The 22,761-nt window shown below is 39.8% G+C and overlaps 1 protein-coding gene across 4 annotated transcripts in view; it reads left to right on the top strand.

Moving 5' to 3' along the window:
* nckap1 (NCK-associated protein 1) overlaps window positions 1-22,761 on the top strand; it is a 32,256-nt gene that overhangs the window by 1,186 nt on the left and 8,309 nt on the right. Inside the window, exons 2-25 of one of the 4 annotated variants that reach the window (XM_084021041.1) lie at window positions 3,948-3,965; window positions 8,717-8,827; window positions 11,464-11,550; window positions 11,668-11,724; window positions 12,449-12,591; window positions 12,705-12,795; window positions 13,218-13,355; window positions 13,583-13,631; window positions 13,715-13,871; window positions 14,466-14,522; window positions 14,986-15,082; window positions 15,728-15,834; window positions 15,928-16,060; window positions 16,463-16,544; window positions 16,702-16,760; window positions 16,973-17,118; window positions 17,206-17,338; window positions 17,903-18,022; window positions 18,559-18,698; window positions 19,332-19,463; window positions 19,910-20,128; window positions 21,197-21,327; window positions 21,449-21,546; window positions 22,148-22,241. In XM_084021041.1, the coding sequence (XP_083877167.1) occupies window positions 3,948-3,965; window positions 8,717-8,827; window positions 11,464-11,550; window positions 11,668-11,724; window positions 12,449-12,591; window positions 12,705-12,795; window positions 13,218-13,355; window positions 13,583-13,631; window positions 13,715-13,871; window positions 14,466-14,522; window positions 14,986-15,082; window positions 15,728-15,834; window positions 15,928-16,060; window positions 16,463-16,544; window positions 16,702-16,760; window positions 16,973-17,118; window positions 17,206-17,338; window positions 17,903-18,022; window positions 18,559-18,698; window positions 19,332-19,463; window positions 19,910-20,128; window positions 21,197-21,327; window positions 21,449-21,546; window positions 22,148-22,241 (2,599 nt within the window). Of the gene's footprint in view, window positions 1-3,947; window positions 3,966-8,716; window positions 8,828-11,457; window positions 11,551-11,667; window positions 11,725-12,448; window positions 12,592-12,704; window positions 12,796-13,217; window positions 13,356-13,582; window positions 13,632-13,714; window positions 13,872-14,465; window positions 14,523-14,985; window positions 15,083-15,727; window positions 15,835-15,927; window positions 16,061-16,462; window positions 16,545-16,701; window positions 16,761-16,972; window positions 17,119-17,205; window positions 17,339-17,902; window positions 18,023-18,558; window positions 18,699-19,331; window positions 19,464-19,909; window positions 20,129-21,196; window positions 21,328-21,448; window positions 21,547-22,147; window positions 22,242-22,761 lie in introns of all 4 variants that reach the window. The other 3 variants (XM_084021040.1, XM_084021043.1, XM_084021042.1) reach the window with 3 other exon arrangements.

Genomic DNA, 22,761 nt, shown 5'->3' with positions numbered 1-22,761 from the left:
AATATAATATTAAAACCCAGAAGGGCAAACAGCTCTTTCCATGTGTGTGCTCTAGATATATCTAACAAGTATATATAGCATTAAAATGTTATCCTGTCAGTGACAATAACATGACATAAGCATGACATAACAATGCAAAAGACAGTAATATAAAACATAACGGAGATATTTATGTTACAGAGTCTAGTATAAAACCAGTGGTCTGTGTGTGGGAGGAAAAGAGTAGTGGGTCTGTTTGTGTGGGACGAGCCTTTGTGTCTGGTTATGTATGATGAATAAAAAAGATACAGAGGGGGGAGAGAGAAAGAGGTCAGTCATATCCTAAGAAAGTTTTAACAGAGAGTTAGTTAAACTGTCTGAACGCCCATACTGTTTCCTAATTATTGCTGTTTTAGCTGTCCAAAACTGAAGTTATTTTTTAAAGTACCAGAAATGATGTCTGTGGTCTGTTATCATCAGACAAGTCATTTCTCAACATAAATATCAATTAGCAATCAGAAGAAAACGACATGTTAAAATGTAAAAGTTTTCCTCAACACAGTGAAATCATCTGTTTTATTCTGTGTGTTATAAGATAGTATGAGCAGTCAGACACAATCGCTGAGATTTTGCTGCTGATTACTCTTCTCAGTACGCCCTTCCTTTCCTCCCCCCTTCCTTCCTTTTTCTTTCAGTCTGTCCCATCATCTTCATATCTCTCCTGATCTGCCTCACCATAAGGCTTCTGAATATTTCCACCCGGAAATGGCGTTCATGTGTTTTTATGCTTTCTTTAACCTTGTGATATGAGAAAACGCCAACATCCAATAACGACTTCCTCCCAAAGGTAGACATGAAAGAACTGGGGCAGTTATGTGTAATGCCATCAGTGGGCCCTTTCTGGTACCTCAATAGCAATTTTGGGACCAGTTTAATCTCTTTACTTCTGAAATTTCCACAGAAATTCCTCGCTGAAGTGCTCACAAAGTAAATGCATCATCAGCAGAGAAGCTTAATTATGCTTTTTAATTGATAAAAAAAAAATACACATGTCTTGTTTCCACCTTTGGGAGAGAATAAATCATGCTCACTAACAGTAATAGTATCATCTAAGATCACAGCGATGTTCTTTTTCATTTTAAGCACTCATTACACACCATTGACTAGCTGCAAAAAAAAAACTTAAAATCTGTTACTTAAATTTTCCATAACAGTCACCTCAATTAATCTTGGCTGAGTGGCATTAAAGTTTTTGTTTGCTGTGCTTATCTTTCAGCCAGTGGACCTTCTAACATCATATTTTGTCTTGCACACAGTGCTTACAGAGTATTTATGTTCCTTAACCTCGCTTACACTCGGGTAACCCCCATAGCCAGTGTGCTAGTTAAAAATATACTTTCAATCCAAACAATTACAGTCTGTGTGTAAGAAGTAAGGTTGCACACAGTTAAATATTTTCAGCAGCTACACAGCATTTTGTCTAACTACCAGCAGTACGATCTACTGTAGCTTTGAATGCATCCACAGGATGGACATAACTAATTGAATGACTGTACATTATAATGCAGTTTGGTTAAATAAGGGTTAAATTTGTATGTTTGTTTTATAGAAACAGTGTGAGAGAGATGTTAATTTTAGACTGTAGCTTGTACCGCTTTGTCAGTTTTAAATTAGTTAAAATTGCCAATAAGTGAAATAAACATCACTCTGCCACAGTGTTTAGGGGACTTTTAGAACTTCAAAGTAAATGTTATCATAGCAATAATTAAAAAAAATACTGCATTGCGTATTGGTAAATTACAAATCAGTTTATATAATGGAGATTTATTTCCTTTTCCTGCACACTCAGCAGGTCTTAAAGAGTGGATTGCCTCTTTCCCCTCTCTATGTCCAACCAGTTCAGTGTCCACTGTCAGTTGCCCCAAGTTTTTTTTTTTTATGATGATGATGCAGTGGTTTGTGTGAGATCAGGATTTTCTTCTTCTACTGGCTGTGTGCTGCCAACATTTTCTACTGCACACTTCTTACAGCAGCTGTTTTCTGATCAACAAAATCTGCTTTTGTTTTTGTTGCCCAGAATACAATGAAAAGTCTAGCCTGGTAATAGGCTTAACTATGGCGACTCAGAGAGAGCAAAGGCTGCAGTCACCCATGAATAATTACCTCTATTTTTTTTCTAATGAATCTGAATGGCATGTTCCCCTGGAAAAATAGAGGCCAAACTGTATTTTATCAGACTTCCATTTATTCTATTCTATTCGATGAGAAGAAACAATAGTTGGAGTGACCTGGATAACAAATGGGCAGTCGTGCCAATGGGGCTTGCGTGGTAGCAGTTTGCCAAGGGATTCCTGTTTCTATGGTAACAGGATCAATATAAATACAGGTGGATTTCTGTCATGTCATACATACTGTTGGAAATACACAATGAGTCATTTTATAGTTGAAAATGAATTTGAGAGAGCTTTCTGGCAGAAAAAAATCAAACCTTGTTTGACATTTTTGTATTGCATATATGTTCTAATAGTAAAATAAACAACCTATTTGAATATGAAAATTGATATTCAATTGTGGGGGGGAAAGACGGCACTAGCCAGCTGTCTGCCTTGCACACACTGAACAACACATGACAGGAATCACATCACTCCAATAATTGAAAAATTAGCATTAGGTCAAGCTGAAGTCGGCTGCAAAGAGAGTGGGTCTGTGTCCTAAAAGCCCTTATATGTAAACAAACGGCATACCTATCAGCTGTGTGCTCGAGTTGTACTAGCCATCTTCTGGCGTTTGTACTTTTAAAACAGAAAACACACGTTTTATATCGTGATATTTACTGTAAACGACACACAATACAGCAAACCATTTTGCCAAGTTGGAATTTTAAGCTGCTGTCCCTTAAGCCAACGGCCACCTTATTGTTAGGTGTTTGTCTTGAACTGAGGAGGTATCGTGAAGATAGGAGGAATAAATGGAAACGGGTCGACTCAAAACGGATGTAATGTCATAATGTGCAGATATTTCCAAATAGCCTGAACCTATGTTTTTTTTTTTTTTGTAAGAACAAATATTTCAACACAAATTTTGGCGTCTAGCTCTACATGGATATAAATGATTAAACATCTAACACCTGGGCAGTCAACATTAGTTTGGCTCACAGGGCTTTTTTTTCTAGACCAACTATTTTGCGTTAATGTTAAGCCGCATGTTGTCCAGACCTGCTTCACTGCAACTTAACCACCAGGTGACTCCACCCAGTTTCAACCGAATCCCTCTCAACGTGCCATCCCAGCCCCTCCGTCACACAGTAGAGAAAAAGGGATTCATCTTGCCATATGTCCATATAACTGACATGATAATTTTAAACATGCATCAGAAGCAACGAAGCGCCCGTGCTTCAGCGATCAGGGAACACTGCATTGTCAGTTACTAAGCAACAGCCATGGCGTGGAACAAATAGTGCAGCCAGTGAAAACTGCAGGGGCCAAACTTTGTCTTCACACTTTTCTGCATTTAAGACACGGAAGCCGCTGACAGCCAGAGTGTCAGCCATATTATTTCAGCCGTTTCACACAATTAAAATGGATGTGTTATTTTCAGTGAGTGTGTAGGGAGGTATACTTGCACGCTGTGTTACTTTTGAAGACAGCGTGCGTTAAAACAAGTGTTGATATGATCACATGTCGGCGCAGCATGTGTTGTTTTTATGTGTTGTGTTGAAAAGAAAAGCCAGACTGGCTATCCTTAACTGAACTCTCAAACATGCAGAAATCACCTGCATGAGAGCAGCTGTTTTACGACATGCGTGTGCGTGTATGTATGTGTGTGCGTGCATGCGTGTGTGTGCGTGCGCGCGTGTGTGTGAGCGAGTGTGTAGACCAGTGATCCAGCAGTTTGTCTGGGTGGCCTCTTTGTTTTTGATTTCTTCTCTTCTTCTCTCCGTTCCAATGCTTCCCCCCTCTCCTATGCAGCAAGGACAAGTTTGGAAGGTTTGCAAAGTTTATCACCTTCCACTGATGAAACCCCACCTCCTTCACCCTTTCTTTCTCAACTCCCTCCTCTTCCTCCTTCCCTCCCCTCCTCCTGCTCCTGGCTACCTGTACTAATCTGTTGGTCCTCTCCTTTTGTGCCTCACTCCTGTTCATGTTTCAATCTGCCATGCTGAGATTAAGGCCGGGCTCTATTCAGTTTTACCAACCCTCAATGGAAAATGTATTTGCTTGTGATACAGCATTCACATACACATTGTTCTTCCGTGCATTAAAAAAATAGTTTGTTTTTTCCTGTAGTGCAGATACATTAGCTGGCCAGTTTAAATTAAGTTATGAATACTGGAACATATAACAATTAAGTCTTCACTCTTGAATATGGCATTTAAATATGCCATTTTGACCCACAATAACTGAAAGAAGAAGTGCATACATCCTAGCAAGAGTGGCTGCAGAGTGAATCGAGATCCGTAGACATGGTAGTTATAATTCCATCTTCAATTTGACGATCACAAATGTGGAAAATCTTTATTTTTGAATATGTTTGGATGAGCCATATCAATGGCTGTTGATTGTATTGCTACATATGTAATTTGGTTATTTATCTGGACAAAATTGTTCTGCTTCACAAATGTACTGATTTGGCAGCAGTGGTTGAAGAAGTATTCAGATGATTTACTTGTGTAAAGGTAATGGTACCACAGTGTAATACTGCATTTAAAATCGTAGCTACATTCCCCCACTGTTTGGCAGTAAATTCAGCACTTACATTTGCACCATGCCACACGGCTCTATTTTAGATGCCAGTTTAATCCTTAAAAGTATTTGTAAAAACTATTCTGGGAGAGAACATAGTACAATAATGCTGACAAATGCAAACGGATGAGTGAAGATTACCCTCTTGCCAGCAGGCAGTCCAGGCAGTCAGCCAGCTCAAGTTGTAGTGGTTCTCTAGTGGTTCTGTTGCTAATCACGTCAAACCATCCATTCTTTGGGGCCTTTCCTTTCTTTTTGTAGTAGTTAATCCCTCCTTGTGATGCGAGAGAGCTCACTGTGAGGAATGACGGGCAAAAACTAAATCATCTCAGTGAGGACGTGTATGTTTTGCATGCTTTTCGGAGACTCTGGAGGACCTGTATAAAGTGGCCATGGGGTGTTGGAATATTTCATCCAGTAATTAGTAGCCATAATTAGTTTTGAGATGTAGGTGTTCCTGGCCCACTGCTATCTAGTCCAGGGTCCCCTGCCATATGTTACAATGCGGGGACCCTTTGAGAAGCTCAGCTGTTAATTGCTACCCGGAGTGGAGGAACGATGGTGGAGGCGAGACTAAGTTCTGTTCTGGTATCCAGGCAACAGCTCCCTTACTCCTCCCTGACCACTGCTGATTCTCAGCTTTTTCCCATGCCCTGTCCCATCATTCATTGCACCCTTCCTTCCATCCATCCTTCCATTTGCCCCCACCCAAAACCCAGCCAGTCAGCTTATTGCACTAGCCGCCACCAGCACTAATGGACAATGCCACGCCATGTAAATAACAGAAAATCATGCTTTTGTTTTGTGATGCAAAGCAACTACTTACTTTACTTTGTGAAATTAAAATAATGAATAGTGGATGATTAGTAGCCTAGTTAAAGCTAAATCAACTGGTGAGATGCTGCAAAGGTGTGGTTATATAAGCTGTCTCTAGTATATGATAATGTAATAGAAACAAGGTTTTGCACATTTTAGCCCATTAATTACAACTCATGTAATACTTACTATATGTTACTGACAGCCATTATCCAAAGCATAGGTGTTTACATTGAATGTCAGTGTGTTGGTGCCGTTATCTGTCAGTCATGTCAGACAAGCCATTCATTTTTGCTGCTCTCAAGTGATTGTGGGAAATCCTGATATCTAATGTGTAAGACTCATAAATCCACAAACTGTAAAATCCGAAAATCGAACCAGATTGGTGATGAGAATTATGTGAATTGGGTAGTTTCTTGCATTATGAGAGGTCGCTGTTGATAGCTTACCCACAAGTCAATAAATCATTGATGTAGCAAGCATCACAGGTTACCAAGACCAAGAGAGCACACAGCAAAAGAAAGTTTTCAGGCCAATTAAAAAAAGTTTACATAGTTGACGAATCTTACTATCTAAAGGAGAGCTGTTTCAGAGCCTGTGGATCACAATGGCAAACACACGTTTTTGAGTTTGGGCTAAAACATGTAAAACACTTGAATAGTCATTTTAATAATGTAATAACCAGACAGTGTTTTTTACTCTGCAGTTCCCCGGCGTGAGTCAACGGGTAACTCAATGTTAGCGGCAGATGTAGAGACTAGTCTGTTGTTTAGGTTGAGACTAGTGGTGTGTCTGAAGAATCACTGTCAAAGAGACAACGAGGCTTGTGCTTTTGCAACTGCATGGATTTAACAGTCGCACCTTGATTCCTTGCTTCTCATTTTATACAGCTAAAATTCAGTCTCCCTCTCAGATTTTCCTTGGTCAGTAGCTGTCCAGTGAACGCACAGTGACCGTGACTATGAGCATTGTTGACTGTTGAAATTGGAAATCTGTTCAGGTGTGAGAGAAGTAGGTGCAAGGAAACAAGCTGGGACTCGAGGTCCAGTCTGTGTCATTGATGGGTATTAAAGTCATATTGGTGTTGTATGTTCTTCTGTGTCAACCCCCCCCACCCTCAAGTGTCGAAGTGTTTTGTATGTGAGCCCCTGCAGTAGTGGGTGCGGTTAAGACCAAACTCTACAAGTGCTCAGCATGCCTGTTTCTGGTGTTTTTTGGTGTGTGAAGGAGCTTCAGCCAACAGACTGAACAGACAAATTGAACTATGTTTTGGCCAGGTTGCTAGTACGATACGTATTCATTTGTTGATTTTGCTCACAGGGTAGCCTATCCTTTGTTTTTATCCATCAGGATAAACTAAATTAAACTTATTATTAATCGGCATAATCCACAGTCTCTGATGTGATTATTTTATTGTGGCAGTTAATCTGTAAATTTAAACAGTGATTCAACTTTAAATCCTTGATGCCAGAAAGGCGATTTTCCACTGATCTCTGTGGGTTTAAGGTTTCCAGGTCTGTGGTGCTGTTCACGGCCATTGTTAGCTGCGTGGAGTTTTGCACTTGCGACCGAAACCTTGCAAAACGTATTTATTTAATATCATAAATATTTCAAAGTAAAGTGAAAATCTCATCTGTCAACAAAAGAAGGTTTTGCAGCACCGGCTTCGTCACGTTTTAATACCTGGGTTGTCCGTTGACCTTCTGTGCTTGTGTGAACTAGCATGTGCTGCTGTTTTGTGGGTTCATTTTGTAACTGGCTAATACTGGGAATGTTTCAGCACCATGCAAACTGAAATCCAGGTTAATGGTTGGTTCCTTAGCTATGTTAATGCGGGTAGGAACATTACATATATAGCATTGTGTTTTGTGTCGTAGACTTCATTTTGGTAGCTTCGTGTTACTTTTTATGGCTTCTCTAAATGTGTGCTTCCATGTTCTAAACTTAAAAACAAGAGGAACTGAATCCTCAGAACGGTCAAAGGCACTGACCTCTTCTAGGATCGTTCCTATGTGTTGGCAGCAAATCACATTATACATTCACTCTGTTTATGGCTCATGCATGGACCACATCTTGCTCACCATTCACTACTATACTACCCATAATGCATGAGCGCTGTTGCTTCCTGCCGGAGTCAGGCTCACAGTCAGCTACTGACTTGGAGACCAGAGTATTAATACGCAAGAATATAGGCAGCTCTGCAGGTGTAGTGAAATAATGTTAAAATATGACTGCCTACAATAGGGCTTTCTCTCTTTCTCATTTCTCTGTACTTGATGTTCTCCGCCTTTCCCTTTCTCCTCATTTTATTTCTCTTCTGTTTCATTCAACCCCTTATTCATTAATTACCCGTCCATCACTCTGCCCGTCATGCAGTGGTACTAACCAGTGATGGCTCAGAGACGCTTCAGTTTGAAACTGAATCCCTGTCATTACCCAGGTCTCTCAGTGGTTCTCATCCTCTCTGTGTTGTGGATGACTTTTGGTAAAGCAGAACTGCTGGTGGCTGTCAACACTGACATTTATGAATCATCAGTATGAGGCTAAATTATTAGTTGCTCATTTTTTTTTTTACTCCAGACTTGAGCTGGTTATAATTAGGGCTACAAATACAATATATGGAAACATAATTTGTATTTGAAATGAACATTTTAGTATCGAGGCTTAGCTCTCTTTCTCTCCACAGCTCAGCAATTGAGAACCACTGATAAATTCAGGCTCAGTCTCTTATAACAGTTGAAGCTGGTTTATCCAAACATGAAAACCACGGACTTTAAAATTTGATTAAAAAAAAAAAAATTGGAAATCTACCCTTTAAATTGTTTAACACTTTTCAATCTCCTTGTTAACATGCATCTTAATGGTAAAATTACTGCCCGGGTCTCTTGCAATGATGTTTGCGTGTGTCCGTTTTCATGTTTCGATTGCACTTCTGGTCCATAAACTTCACTAATTGTCAATATTTCATCCACCTGAACCCCTTCTCACGTCTCTGGACCAGGATAAACCAGTTTTCACTGTGAACACTAACCGTTACACTGGTGATGACCACACATCTAACATGCCTGATCACTAGGAAAGAAGATGTTAGATATATAGAATCTGTCGGTAGCAGTAAGTGTAGTCACTGTAGTTTGTGTTTTGTGTCTCCTCATCTCTTCTTCTCCTCTCCATTCCAGGCATGTGGCGATCCCAAAGCTAAGCCCTCCTATCTTGTTGATAAGAACTTGGAGTCTGCGGTCAAATTTATTGTCAGGAAGTTCCCTGCTGTGGAGACACGGAATAATAACGTAAGTGTGCCTGCATGTTTGTCTGCGGTGTTTTGATATGTGATAACCAGGAAGACACCCGTATGATTGACTTAGCTTCAGGTGTGTAAATGCACCTTCTTCAAATTCTGAATCTAGACTGTAGGTTTATTTTTCTGCACCTAGTATTTGGAAAGTATCGAAGACTAAACCGGCCATTCTAATAGTTTAATTTAAATAGTTTGGTTGAATTTGATGTTAATTTAACAATCAAATCAGCATGAGTAGATTGCTGGAAAAATCTAATGACATAACGTGTGTGTGTGTGTGTGTGTGTGTGTGTGTGTGTGTGTGTGTGTGTGTGTGTGTGTGTGTGTGTGTGTGTGTGTGTGTGTGTGTGTGTGTGTGTGTGTGTGTGTGTGTGTGTGTGTGTGTGTGTGTGTGTGTGTGTGTGTGTGTGTGTGTGTGTGTGTGTGTGTGTGTGACTGTTTGTGTGACTGTTTGTGTGTGACTGTGACTGTGTGTGTAACTGTGTGTGTGACTGTGTGTGTGACTGTGTGTGTAACTGTGTGTGTGACTGTGTGTGTAACTGTGTGTGTGACTGTGACTGTGTGTGTAACTGTGTGTGTGTGTGTGTAACTGAGTGCTCATCAAGTTTCTTTCAGCTTTACTCGTTAGCTTAGCTCTTAGCTTCTGTGTTTATGTCATTTAGCAAAAGGCTCTCTGTGAGTTTGTGTGTGATTGTTTGTGTGTGTAGCTAACTGCTTTATTCAATGTAACTGTGCAACAATGGTTTCTTACGTTGTTTTCTGCTTTGTTTCTGTGTTTGTTTGTGTTTTGCATGCTAAACTTGGCTTTTTCCGGACTTGTGCTTTTTGGTAAGTTTTTGTATCTAAGTTTCTGTAACTTTTGTATTTTAGTTCACGTACCTAAGTTTTGTGATGATGTAATTTTTTTGTACCTGTTTTTAAAGCTATATTAGTGTGCATTTTTTTGCGTTGCTCTATTTTCCCTCCTCTCCTCCGCTGGCAGCGTTTTTTTCTTTCTTTTCATCCACCGAGTGACTGTGTGGCTGGTTAACCCCCTGGTTTGCCGGCTGGTTGGTTGGTTAGAGGGCTTGAAGACTGACTGGCTGTTTAAACGACTGGCTGACTTCCTGCACGAAGGAGTGTTACAGAGCAAATATACTAATTTGTTGTCTGTCAGTTTGTTGTATTTTCCAGTTTCCTCTTTGTGACGTTAACAGGTCTGAAGTCCTTTCACCTGTTAATTAATATAAATATAGAGGAACTGGTCATTCCAAATTATGAAGAAAATTCTCCAAATGATGTTTTGCTTGACGTTGGGTTGAGTAACAAAGATTTGAACTCCTTGGTGCAGCAGCAGTAGACCTTCACACTTTTTCCACTTTATCTCATGCAGTTGTACTGATTTAAAGATGCAGTTCTGACCTGAAGTACTCATGTCTGGTTTACATTTACATACAGGATGCATTTCTGTCATGTGAATAGAGACCGCTTCTTAGTAGCTTAAGACCTTTTGAACTTGTGAATATATTCCAACCTCGTAAAAGATTGCTGTGACAATCTTTTCAAGCTGAGGTTATTTGCAAGTTTTGAAAGAGTATTGCATCCTCACCCGAACTTTTCCAGAGATCAAGAAGCAAAGAAGATAATATCGTCTTTTGGTGCTTCGTTTACCGATGGAATTTCCTGTCTCTCTCCTTTCTTCAAACACAATCAAGGGTGGACTTGTTTGGCTTTGCTGTGATAGTAAGATTTTACTTTGGTCAAACATGTTTATTGTTCTTTGCAGCCGGGATCTCAAAACTTCAAACAGCCCTTTTGTAAAGTCTGTGCACCCCAGACTTTTATTCTGATTCTAATTTAAGGAAATGAAAATAATAATTAGTAAAGAAACATAACTGAATAATGTCATGTGACACTGCATCATCCCACACATACAACACTCAGGAGTAGCTGTTCTGTATGTCAAGTGTCCAACAAACATTTAAATGAAGGAAATGTTTTACCAAAGTAAAATGTTGTTTAAGTGGGTTCTTTTTTAAATCTCTTTGTATCTAGTTATCTGTGTGTCTCTCTGCTTGTACCATTAAAAAGAAAAGAGTTTTTGCTGTTATTTTGTTTCTAATAACAGAATTATTCAGCAAGAGGATCTCATGTATATCAGTTTAATCTTTGGTCAAAACGAAGAGAAACTGTAATTAATTTGATTTGATACGATAAACTGTATTGATCCCTGAATCCGAACTTAGTCATTGGATTTCTGTTGGAGGAAGAAGGATGGGTTAGAATAACGGATATGGAGATATTTTTCACTCCAGTTTTTTGTCCAATATGGAAGAAAATGACTTGCAGAATTGGTTTAAACCCTGCCGGAGCTTATATATGGGGGGAACTTTGAGTTGGTGAATTTGACGGCTCACATAGTTGAATATTTAGTTAATTAAACTAACATCTGCAAGAAACATGACTCAAACCATACTGAGGGACCAGTGGGCAAGTATTACCAATGATTTGTCAGCTCAGTGGTGAAGTGCTGAGAAACAAATTTGAAGGTACATACAGAGAGATACAGTAAATGATAACAGATACTCTTTAATACCACAGTCATACTTGTTTGTAACGGTGTAAATACTACCATGTTTACAGCAACAGTTGGCTCAGCTGCAGAAAGAAAAGTCAGAGATTCTGAAGAACCTGGCGCTCTACTATTTTACCTTCGTAGATGTCATGGAATTCAAGGTAGGAAAGCACACACACACACACACACACACGCAGTAAACAATATACTGTGAAGAAATATACGGTGCTGATGATTCTAATGAAGGTATCTATATTTATTGACTTCTTTATCCACAGGACCATGTGTGTGAGCTGCTGAACACCATCGACGCCTGCCAGGTTTTCTTTGACATCGTAAGTGCAAAACCCAAATGAGGCGTTTACATAAACAGGCATTTACATTGGAGCATTGGTTTGGTTGTGTGTCTGTCTGTCCAACTAATCTCAGATACTACTGGATGCTCATGAACCTCTCATTGTTCACACTTTATGAAATACATATTTTCTAGAGAGGACAGTCCAATAAAACACCACCGCTAACTACAACCTCAATAATAGACATTTGAATTAACGTCTCTCTGACAGTGTCGACAACAATGGAACATTATAATCTTCCTAAATATGGATCATTTTTTTAATTAGAAGATATAATCGTTGTATTCGATTGCATTCAACTGTACAGGTGAACCTAAAGTGGAGTGTATATCTTGTTTCTTTTAATTATTTTGGTGCTATTTTTAAAGAATGCCATGCCAAGATTAAAACAAACCTTAGATGACAGGCAGCACAATTTAATTTACATATGCAAACCAAGTCATGAAAAAATGGAGGTTGTGTAAAGTTACTTTGTTGTTACCCTAAATGTTTCATTTCTCCACCATCCATTTTCTCCTCTGCTGCCTTCACTTACATGCTGCTGTCTTGAAGAATATTACTGACCTTCCCTTTCAGCTCTGAAGAGCATTCTGGACTATTTGTGTGGTTCTCATCATATTTATATTGGCTACTTGTAACTTTCACCTAATGCTTATTAAACTGTAGCTCTCATTGAAAACTGCTTCTTTGTGGTTCCTCTCAGACGGTGAACTTTGACCTGACCAAGAACTACCTGGACCTGGTGGTGACCTACACTACTCTGATGACGATACTGTCCCGCATAGAGGAGAGGAAAGCCATCATAGGCCTGTACAACTACGCCCACGAGATGACCCACGGAGCCAGGTGAGTAAAACGCACTCAGCTGTCTGCGTGGTGACCCGTCCATATGTTAACGGACCAAACATGAAGCGACGGTCGTTGTCTCTATAGCAACCGTGGTGCTGTGTGTGTTGTAGTGACCGTGAGTACCCCAGGCTGGGCCAGATGATCGTAGATTACGAGAACGCTTTGAAGAAGTTGATGGAGGAATTTGTTCCACATGGAAAGGTAGGAGAATAGTGCTTGTTTTTTTTTGTAAACACCAACTCTCTTATTTTTACAGTATGAATGATTTTCAATGTGTGCGATGGATATAATCATTCTTTTTTTTGGCCGAGGTACAGTTGCCATAGTGACTGTAGTGCCACATTTAGATTGGTAAGAGTGAAACAATGTCCTGCTCTTTAACTGTGAGCTGAAATATTGACTTAATTAATTAAAGTGAAAATAAAGTTATTAGGTGAATGAAAGACTGATGCAATACATGGAGATCAATTAGTGCCAGAAACTTGACATTTCACTGGTAATTACAATAATTACTTCATCTGTAATACTGAGTTATGCTTCTCCTTTTTCTTCTTTGTACCCTCCTGTCTCTCCCACTTGATCACGTCTTTCTTCCCGTCTCTCCCGTCTCTCCTGTCCTCCAGTCTCTGTCAGATGCATTGATCAGTCTTCAGATGGTCTATCCCAGGAGGAATCTGTCTGCCGACCAGTGGAGGAACGCCCAGCTGCTCTCTCTCATCTCCGCTCCCTCCACCATGCTTAATCCTGCACAGTCAGACACTGTTAGTATGACGACAACTGCACCTAAACTTTTATTGCCGATCTAAGGGGAATATGTTCAATCAAATAAGTTTTAATATTTAGTGATGAATAATTAAAACTTTGTATATAAAACTTGAGCCTGAGCTTTGCCGAGGCATTTAATGCACTCAGCTGTGTGCGTTCTGTACTGTGAAACCATGTCCTGACCTGCTCCGTTCTGTCTGTGGCTCACTGCTCGTGTCTTCAGATGCCATGTGAATACCTGTCACTGGACGCAATGGAGAAGTGGATTGTTTGTAAGTAAAACGGTTTCCTGTTCATCCAAATGCTGTTGGTCTTGGCTTCTGAATGGTCATATATCCCTCTGTTCTCTCCCCAGTTGGTTTTATCCTGTGTCATGCGGTGCTGAACAGTGACGCAGCAGCGTTGTCGCTGTGGAAGCTGGCTCTGCAGAGCTCCACCTGCCTCTGTCTGTTCAGGGATGAAGTCTTCCACATCCACAAGGCCGCAGAGGATCTGTTTGTGAACATCAGAGGGTAAGAGCATCTATATGTGAGGATGCACATGGGCAGACGCACTGTTTTCTAATTGTTTAACTGTATCCTTATTTGCATGATCATGTTTAAATTAAATGTGCCCTTGTGATGACATCCTTACGTGCGTAATGCAGTGAAACCGTCAAGGCCTTTGCACTCTGCTCATAAGAATAAGCACATGCCAAAAGCAAAAAAAAGTAGTGTTGAGAAATATTTTGTTTATAATTTCGACATTCAGAATTTTTTAGGAAAATGTGATTTGAAGATTCTCCAAGAAATTAAACACAAGGACCGATGTAGGAAATGGGGAAATATTTCTATTGGAGGTGAAACTATCAAAGCTGAGCCTATCTTAAAAACGTACATAGTTTAAATAATGTAATTATTAGGATTAAGAGTGATTGCGGTAAAGCTGAATTTTACTTTTTCAGTTGAATATCTGAAGAAGGAATTTGAACACGTTTTCTACAAGCCTAGCATGAAACCATATTCTCAGATAGCAGAAAACCACATCACAGACATGCATACAGTACAATCCAATTTCTCAGTACACCTTTGCTTTTAACACATCCTCTCTGCCTGTTTGTTTTCCAGGTACAACAAGCGCATCAATGACATCAGAGAGTGCAAGGAACAGGCCCTGTCTCATGCGTACGTATGCACTGTCGTATCTAATCCCTGCTTTGCACCCAAACTGGGATTTTCTTCCAGTCTTTCCATTTTCTCTCTCAGAAACACAAAACATATTTCACTTCCCACATTCTCTGTTTTTTTCATTTATGTTCCCGTTCTTTTTCCTGCTTCGTATCTTTAACCATAATGTCAGCTCTGCTTCCGGTCTTTAGACTTGCACACAGAATATCACCTTCTTCCTCTCTTTCTTCCTTTTTTTTTCAGTTTTATCCTCCTTTGTCTGATTTGCTGCTTTCATCCTCATTATTTATTCTATCTTCCCCTTTCATCTTCATTCTTATTCTTCTGCCGTCACTGTCATCGACATGCTTTTATCCTCTTGCAGGATTGCCCTGAAAGTGTCAAAATACCATTAAATCATGATGATTGTGTGTTTTGATGCTCTGCTCTGACTCCCTCTGTCTGCTCCGTGTCTCTGCAGAGGCTCAATGCACAGAGAGAGACGCAAGTTTCTCCGATCAGCTCTGAAGGAATTGGCCACTGTTTTAGCTGATCAGCCTGGACTACTAGGTCCTAAGGTAATACACAATACCTCCTGGAACAGTAACATAACACCTTACCTGGGGCCTAAAATAATATGTAATGTATTAATTCATCCTCCATTGAACCAGATGAAAGGCTTTGAAATATATGCAAGAGAGACCAGAATAAAAACATTGTTACAACAATATCTACAACCCAGAAAAACACATTTAGGACAACCATCCCACACTACAAACCTTTAAGCATACCAAATATCCAGTTGAATTAAATATTAAGTTTCGACTTGAATGTTCGTCTTATAATGTCTCTGCTCTGTTCTATGGGAATTAAATCGTCTGTGGAATAAAGGAAGCTAATGTAACATACAGTGCTGTCTTAAAACACTATAATACCAGCTTAAATAATGCTACATAAATATTTCAGCTTATCAGGAGAGACAGATTTTTACCACCTTAAATGGCCTTAAGTGTTCCTCTGGTCCGATGGAAACCCTCAATAATATGTTACAGAATATATTTGCTTAGCCAGAAAAACTGTGAGCAATTGGATATTGGTTGAGAGAATGTGAGGAAGCGGTCGCAGTCACTGCTCTTGGTAATTTATAGTGGATGAATAAATAAATAAAAATCTCTCCCTGTTCTTTCCCTCTGTAATTCGGCCCCTTCTTCTCTCTCCACTAGGCGTTGTTCGTGTTCATGGCGTTGTCGTTTGCCCGTGATGAAATCATCTGGCTGCTGCGACACGCAGACAACATCCAGAAGAAAAGCACAGATGACTTCATAGACAAGTATGTAAATACACACTGGAACACAAACATTGCATCCTGGGCGTATTTTGTATTTGGCTCATCTGTTGGTGTGTGTGTGTGTGTGATTTACAGACACATAGCAGAGTTGATCTTCTACATGGAGGAGCTCAGAGCTCACGTCAGGAAGTACGGTCCTGTGATGCAGCGCTACTACGTCCAGTACCTGTCCGGTTTTGACGCTGTGGTGCTGAATGAACTGGTGCAGGTATGAACACATGCACACACAGAGCTCTGGAAATGTACACACTTGGTATGTATAGTCTAAATACAAGATTGGATTCAGTGTCTTCTGCCCACCTTGTAGAAATCTATATGATAAAACACATTAAAAGCAGAGACAACAGGTGGCAGCTGTCTTGAGTGCAATTAATTATAGCATCCACGTCTTTCTAGAAGTTCTGGAAACCTGACCGTGTTATTATTATTATTATTATTATTAGTGATGTACAGAATGTGATCTTTTTTCCATTAATGGTTAGAAATCTATACAGATTAATCACAACATTTTGGCCTCAGTCGGAAGCTAAAGTCAAGACAAGCTTTTAACATCTTTCTACACGGCACTTGTCTTTCTAACTAAGTTTTCTGTCCTGACTTTATACGATAGAACCTGTCTGTGTGTCCCGAGGACGAGTCTATAATCATGTCTTCATTTGTCAACACTATGACGTCTCTCAGTGTCAAACAAGGTAAACCATTATTTCTTCTATAACAATGGTCGCAGCAACTTTGTAGTTGTACAACATAGTGTCAGTGTTGATAGTGGTGAAGGAGGCAGAGAGGCAGGGAGCAGTTTAAATGTTAATGTGTGGTTTTTGAGTGAACTGGGGTGTTTTTGTGTTCCAGTGGAGGATGGAGAGGTGTTTGACTTCAGAGGCATGAGACTGGACTGGTTCAGACTGCAGGTGTGCACTCAAATCTAGTGCTTTTGATTATTTAAAAACATTCTTCCAAAGCGAGGGGGGTTGTTGGTTTCAGGACTAATGAACACAAACTTTATGTTCCACTAAATGTTTTAAAAATTGCTACTTTGTGAAATGTTTTTGAAAGAAAGAATGGCACTGCTGATCAATTAAAGAAAATATATCAATAATTAGAATGCTTTTCCTTTCTGCAGGCCTACACCAGTGTCTCTAAAGCCAGTCTCGGCATCGCCGATCACAAGGAGCTCGGGAAGATGATGAACACCATTATCTTCCACACAAAGATGGTGGACTCTCTGGTGGAGATGCTGGTGGAGACGTCGGACCTCTCCATTTTCTGGTGAGACACACATGCGTAAGATATTTGGAGTGTATGAAGTTTATGTATATGCCGTATTTAATCTCCTGTATATTTTTGTGGTTGAAGCTTCTACAGCCGTGCGTTTGAGAAGATGTTCCAGCAGTGCTTGGAGCTTCCCTCCCAGAGCCGACACTCCATCTGCTTCCCTCTGCTCTGCACACACTTCATGTCCTGTACACATGAGCTCTGTCCTGAGGAGGTAATCACACATTAGATCCACCGCCTAACCCTCCGTCTAGACCGCACGCATTATTTCACCAGCAGCTCTCCCGTAACGGATACACTCATTTTAATCTCTGCACCGGCTCCGTGCACACTCCTGTCTTATAAGCGTTTATTTACACATCAAGTCTGTTTTTACGACGATACAATGATTTAATGCAAGGTTGATGGCAATAAAATGTCACAATTTGTGCCTATTTACTACATATTTTAGGGTTTTGTCATTATTTATCATCTTTATTATCTAACCTTTGATTTTGTTGTTTTTGATGCATGTTTCTCATTTATTGCTGGTTGTTCATCAATGCAGTTAAATGTATCAGCGTTGATGGAAATCTTGATCGTGAATATCAAGGAAAAGTGCACATAAAGTTTGGCTTTCTCTTTGAAATGCTCGGTAACCGGTATCCGACTAGTCTAGACACGATGTTGCACTCGCACCCTCCCAGATTAGAAGCATGTAAAGCGAGAACAGTTGGTCATGGCTGGTCAATAAGTACTGTTGAATAAGGTGTGCGGTTTGTACTTCTCTCCTCCACAGCGTCACCACATAGGGGATCGAAGCCTGTCGTTGTGCAACATGTTTCTGGATGAGATGGCCAAACAGGCCAGAAACCTGATCACTGACATCTGCACTGAACAATGTACACTCAGCGACCAGGTGGGAACACGCACAAACGCAACCAATTTACAGGAATGGTTTGACATTTTGGGAAATACAATTCTTGCTTCAAACTTGCTTTCTCGCCGACAGTTAGATGAGATGATCGATGCCTCTCTCTGTATCGATCTTCTCATCTAACTCTGCCATGGTACCAATTATCACAAAGTAGAGCAAACTGAAGGCTGTCAACAGCTTTGTACAGTAGTGCCAATGCTCTGATAAAGTCCTTAAAAGTTTTCTTATCTCAAACTTTCTAATGTCATAAGATCTGGCAGAAACAAATGGGCATTTGCATAATATTACATGCTGTCACATTAATGTTGCGAGTATTTTGTTGATGCATGTAGTTAAAAGCTTCTTAAATTGATCTCTATCGGTCTACTCTTTCACTTTTTACTCTGAGCATCAGCCAGGCTGTGAATAATCGTTCCTTCTCCATCTGTCCTTCCTCAATCTTGTATTTATCCCTGCTTGTCTTTTCCTTTCCCTCTCTCTGCTGTCTGTCTAATCTTCTTCAACTCGTCGCTCTCTAGCTGCTTCCAAAGCACTGTGCGAAGACCATCAGCCAGGCAGTAAACAAGAAGAGTAAGAAGGCGACGGGGAAGAAGGGAGAGCCGGAGAGAGAGAAGCCGGGAGTGGAGAGCATGAGGAAGAACAGACTACTGGTCACCAAGTTAGTTGAATTAGCAGACTTTCCAGTTCTTCATGTCCCTTTATGCTTCTGCCAATAAGTAATACCTAATGACTCCGTCATAATTATCAATAATAGCTGATTATCCTTGTTTTTATTGTTGGTTTGATTCCTATTAACACTATTAAACATCCATCTTTGCTCGTGCAGTAGTAATGATAGCATTTAGTATTTCATTCTACACATACTGAAACAATACCATCTGCAAAAAACCTAAAACATAGTTTTCCTCCAAAAAACAACAACCATTTTGACAGTGATGATGCAAGGCAGTGGAGTATGCAAATCCATAAAACATGAGTGGATAATAGTACCATAGTGAGTGTTAATACATTTTAAAATCCTACTACGCCTGATTAAGATCACCTCTTTACAACTCTTCACCTCCATATGTCACACTGCAGCTTATTAAAGGTTAGGTCTTTGCAGAGATGAGAACGAGCACTATTTTTAAGCTTTTTTGTGGAGTTGCCTCAGAGCGATCCGAGTGTATTCTTATGTTGCATTTTAATTTATTTTGTTTGGCTCTTCTGTATTCACTTACTGTTAAGACACAGTTAATTAAAAGTTTCATCATGTCTTAATGAGCCCATTTTGACCTTCTTTTTCCCCCAGTCTGGATAAACTCCACACAGCGTTATCTGAACTCTGCTTCTCCATCAACTATGTTCCCAACCTGGCGGTCTGGGAGCACACGTTCACACCGAGAGAGTACCTCACCTCGCACCTGGAGATCCGATTTACCAAGTAAACACGCCGTTTAAGCACACAGACTTAGTGTTACAGCTCATTTTTGCCCAATTAAAATATAAAAGGTTGCCAGCTCTTTCATCTGCCTTTTTAAAGTTACTTAACTACTAGACATTTAGTCTTTGATGAATAGAAAAGGCATCCATTTCTAGATCATTATTACAGACAGTCAGTGAGCAGTGCAAAGGCCAGACTTGGTGTTTTAAAGACCTTTTTTAAAAGCAGATTAATGGAGCATGTTAGATGTGAGTGAATGAAAAGGAGATGCTAGCTGAATAGAGAGGGTACCTGCAAGACCAGATAAGAGTATACTTTTAGTTTTACTTGCTAATGTCCGGAGAGTTCTCTGTAGTCCAACCGTGAATTTACATAGTTTGTTGGTACTGGAGATGGAAATCAACCTCCATGTTAACATGCGTTTTTAAATCTCTGACTGTCTCTAGGTCTATAGTGGGGATGACCATGTACAACCAGGCTACTCAGGAGATAGCCAAACCCAGTGAGCTGCTGACCAGTGTCCGGGCCTACATGACGGTGCTTCAGTCCATAGAGAACTACGTCACCATCGACATCACCCGGGTCTTCAACAACGTGCTCCTGCAGCAGACGCAGCACCTGGACAGCCACGGGGAACCCACCATCACCAGTCTGTACACAAACTGGTACGTTTGCTCAAGCCTAATGACTTTTAGAATTACTGATAGTAACCGAGAGCAGCATCTTCAAAAACATTTCAATTGGAATGATAAAGTATCAGAGAAATGGGTGAAGTGCTATTTAAAAAAAAAAGAATAACCTATCCATGGAATTATGCATTGTATTTGTACAGGCAATACCATTATGGCATTTTAAATGTAATACTGTAGAGTCTGTCTCAAACGTTGCTTTCTGGGAGTCTGTGGGTTCACAGATTGCCATTTGTTGGAAACTATTTTATCACAACCACTAATAAAACAAATTCCTCATTTTTATTGCTGTACAGAAGGAGATCGTTTTTTGTTTGTCAACTTTGCTTGGCTTATTTGGAGACAGAAACTTTAGGATTGTTGTTTTTGCATCTGTTGTTTAAGTTCATGACTATATCTCTTTGGATATCGTTTTTTTTTTTTTATCCCCTCTTGGATTTAGGCAAGAAGTTCAGGAGAATAAGTTACAGGGCTTTCACTTCTCAGTAATACAATTATAAAAGGAAAACAATTGTTTATATAAAAAGTGCTCACCTTCCTCGGCTCTTGGTCCCAGAAAAAGCTTCCTACCAAACAGCTTTAAGGAGAGCAGAGCGCCTGAAAAATCAGAGCATATCAGTGCAAGCAGATTTGGACGGAGGCCGAACATAGACGGCAAAAAGGTTATAAAACATCTGCAAAAAGTTTTGAAAATCCCTGTGCAGCAATAATGAACAGAACCACAGCACAGGGAATTTCAGAAAGTCTTTGGGACCTGATATTACATTTTCTGCTGTCTTTCATTTGGCCTCCTTAAATATGTAGGTTATATTGTTTTGGGTGTATTGATGAAGAAATTTGCGGTTGGCATTAAAACTCCTTACAGATGGATTCAAATGACATTATTTGGATATTAAGTGATAATCAACATGACTACATTTATATGTAGTTTTTTTTGTTTTTTAAAATTCAGATGAGATGATTTTCTTAATATGAACGCAGTAATTCAATGAGGAGACTAAAACATGCAACCTACAATAAGAAGTGTTTTGTGTGTGTGTACAGGTACCTGGAGACGTTGCTTCGGCAGGTGAGCAACGGACACATCGCCTACTTCCCCGCCATGAAGGCCTTCGTCAACCTGCCCACAGAGAACGAACTGACCTTTAACGCTGAGGAGTACTCCGACATCTCCGGTACAAACATGCACACAGACTTATGTCTTAAGTCGACACCTAATGTTGCTCAAGACTTGTTAGAATAGACTGTTGAATAGTGTTTTTTGCAATTTTTGTAATGATTTGTTCATTTCCACAGAGATGCGTTCACTGTCTGAGCTGTTGGGTCCGTACGGTATGAAGTTCCTCAGTGAGAGTCTGATGTGGCACATCTCATCACAGGTCGCTGAGTTGAAGGTATATACACACAATCACCTCTATTCACTTGCCTTTGGCTAGTGTCTCCTTTTATGTGCCAGTGTATAGTGCCTCTGGACACTTTTTAAATGTTCTCTTTTATTGCACCTTTTAAACTTATTTTATCCGTAGCCCTTTTCTTTTCTGTGCCTTTTTTTTTTTTTTTGTTTATTCCTTGATTATTGCACTTTATTGTGAAGCATTTTGGTGCGGCTAAGCCGTCTGTAAATGCGCTGTATAAATAAATTGCCGTTGACAGTCACAGAGATAAACTTGTACATTATTAATTAAAACCTCTCACAGGAACTGCTGTCCTGACTTGTGTTATGAAATAGCTCATAAAAGAATATTGTGTATAGTTTCTGAGGTAGTTTTTTTTAGTGTATCAATATGTCCAGCATTGTTGAGCTACAATACAATTACAAAGAATTATAACTTAACTTAACTTACATAGACAACAAACTATATTAGTATGCAACCAATTATTGCCTCAACACTGAGTTAAACATCTATGAAAAGGAAAAAGAAACAATTCTGCTGTAAAAACATAAAGTTCAAAAATATTTCAAAGCTAACTGTTTGCTTATGTGTTTCCATATAGAAACTGGTGGTAGAAAACATGGAGGTGTTGACCCAGATGAGGACGAGCTTTGACAAACCAGAGCACATGGCCGCCCTCTTCAAGAAACTCACCTGTAAATCACACACACACTCTGCGTACCATTTCACATGACTGCTACATTCAGATCCTCTCTAAACTTCATGCCATATATGCTATAGGTGTGACACTTCACTGGCTTCACGATTAATTTCCATTAGGATTCACCTGAACTATCGTATCACACCCTCAATTTTCTATATTGCTACATATATCTGCTTCATCAATTATTATAGCAGTCAGATAAATACCAGTGTCTGTGTCAACCACCTTAAGTACATAAACGTATGAAAATAAAAACATAAATTCTTTAAGACAGGGCACTTCCGAATGCCTATGGGATTTAACGCTGCATGAATTAGCCTAGCGATGAGCACGCTGCAGTCAGTTAGTTGCTTTTCTTCACTCATTCTACACTTTCTCAGCATCTCCCGACAGAACATCACCACGGTGGAATTTCAGCCTGCAGGCACGTTTTTCTTCAGCCTGACATCATGTCCAATCAGAGCACCTAATTGGTAGAGAGAGTAAGAAGTTTGTGGACTGCCAAGTGCTTT

This window comes from Eutrigla gurnardus, assembly GCF_963514095.1.
Source record: "Eutrigla gurnardus genome assembly, chromosome: 11".
NCBI classification, from domain to species: Eukaryota; Metazoa; Chordata; class Actinopteri; order Perciformes; family Triglidae; genus Eutrigla; species Eutrigla gurnardus.
This window is presented reverse-complemented; position numbering and strand designations above follow the sequence as displayed.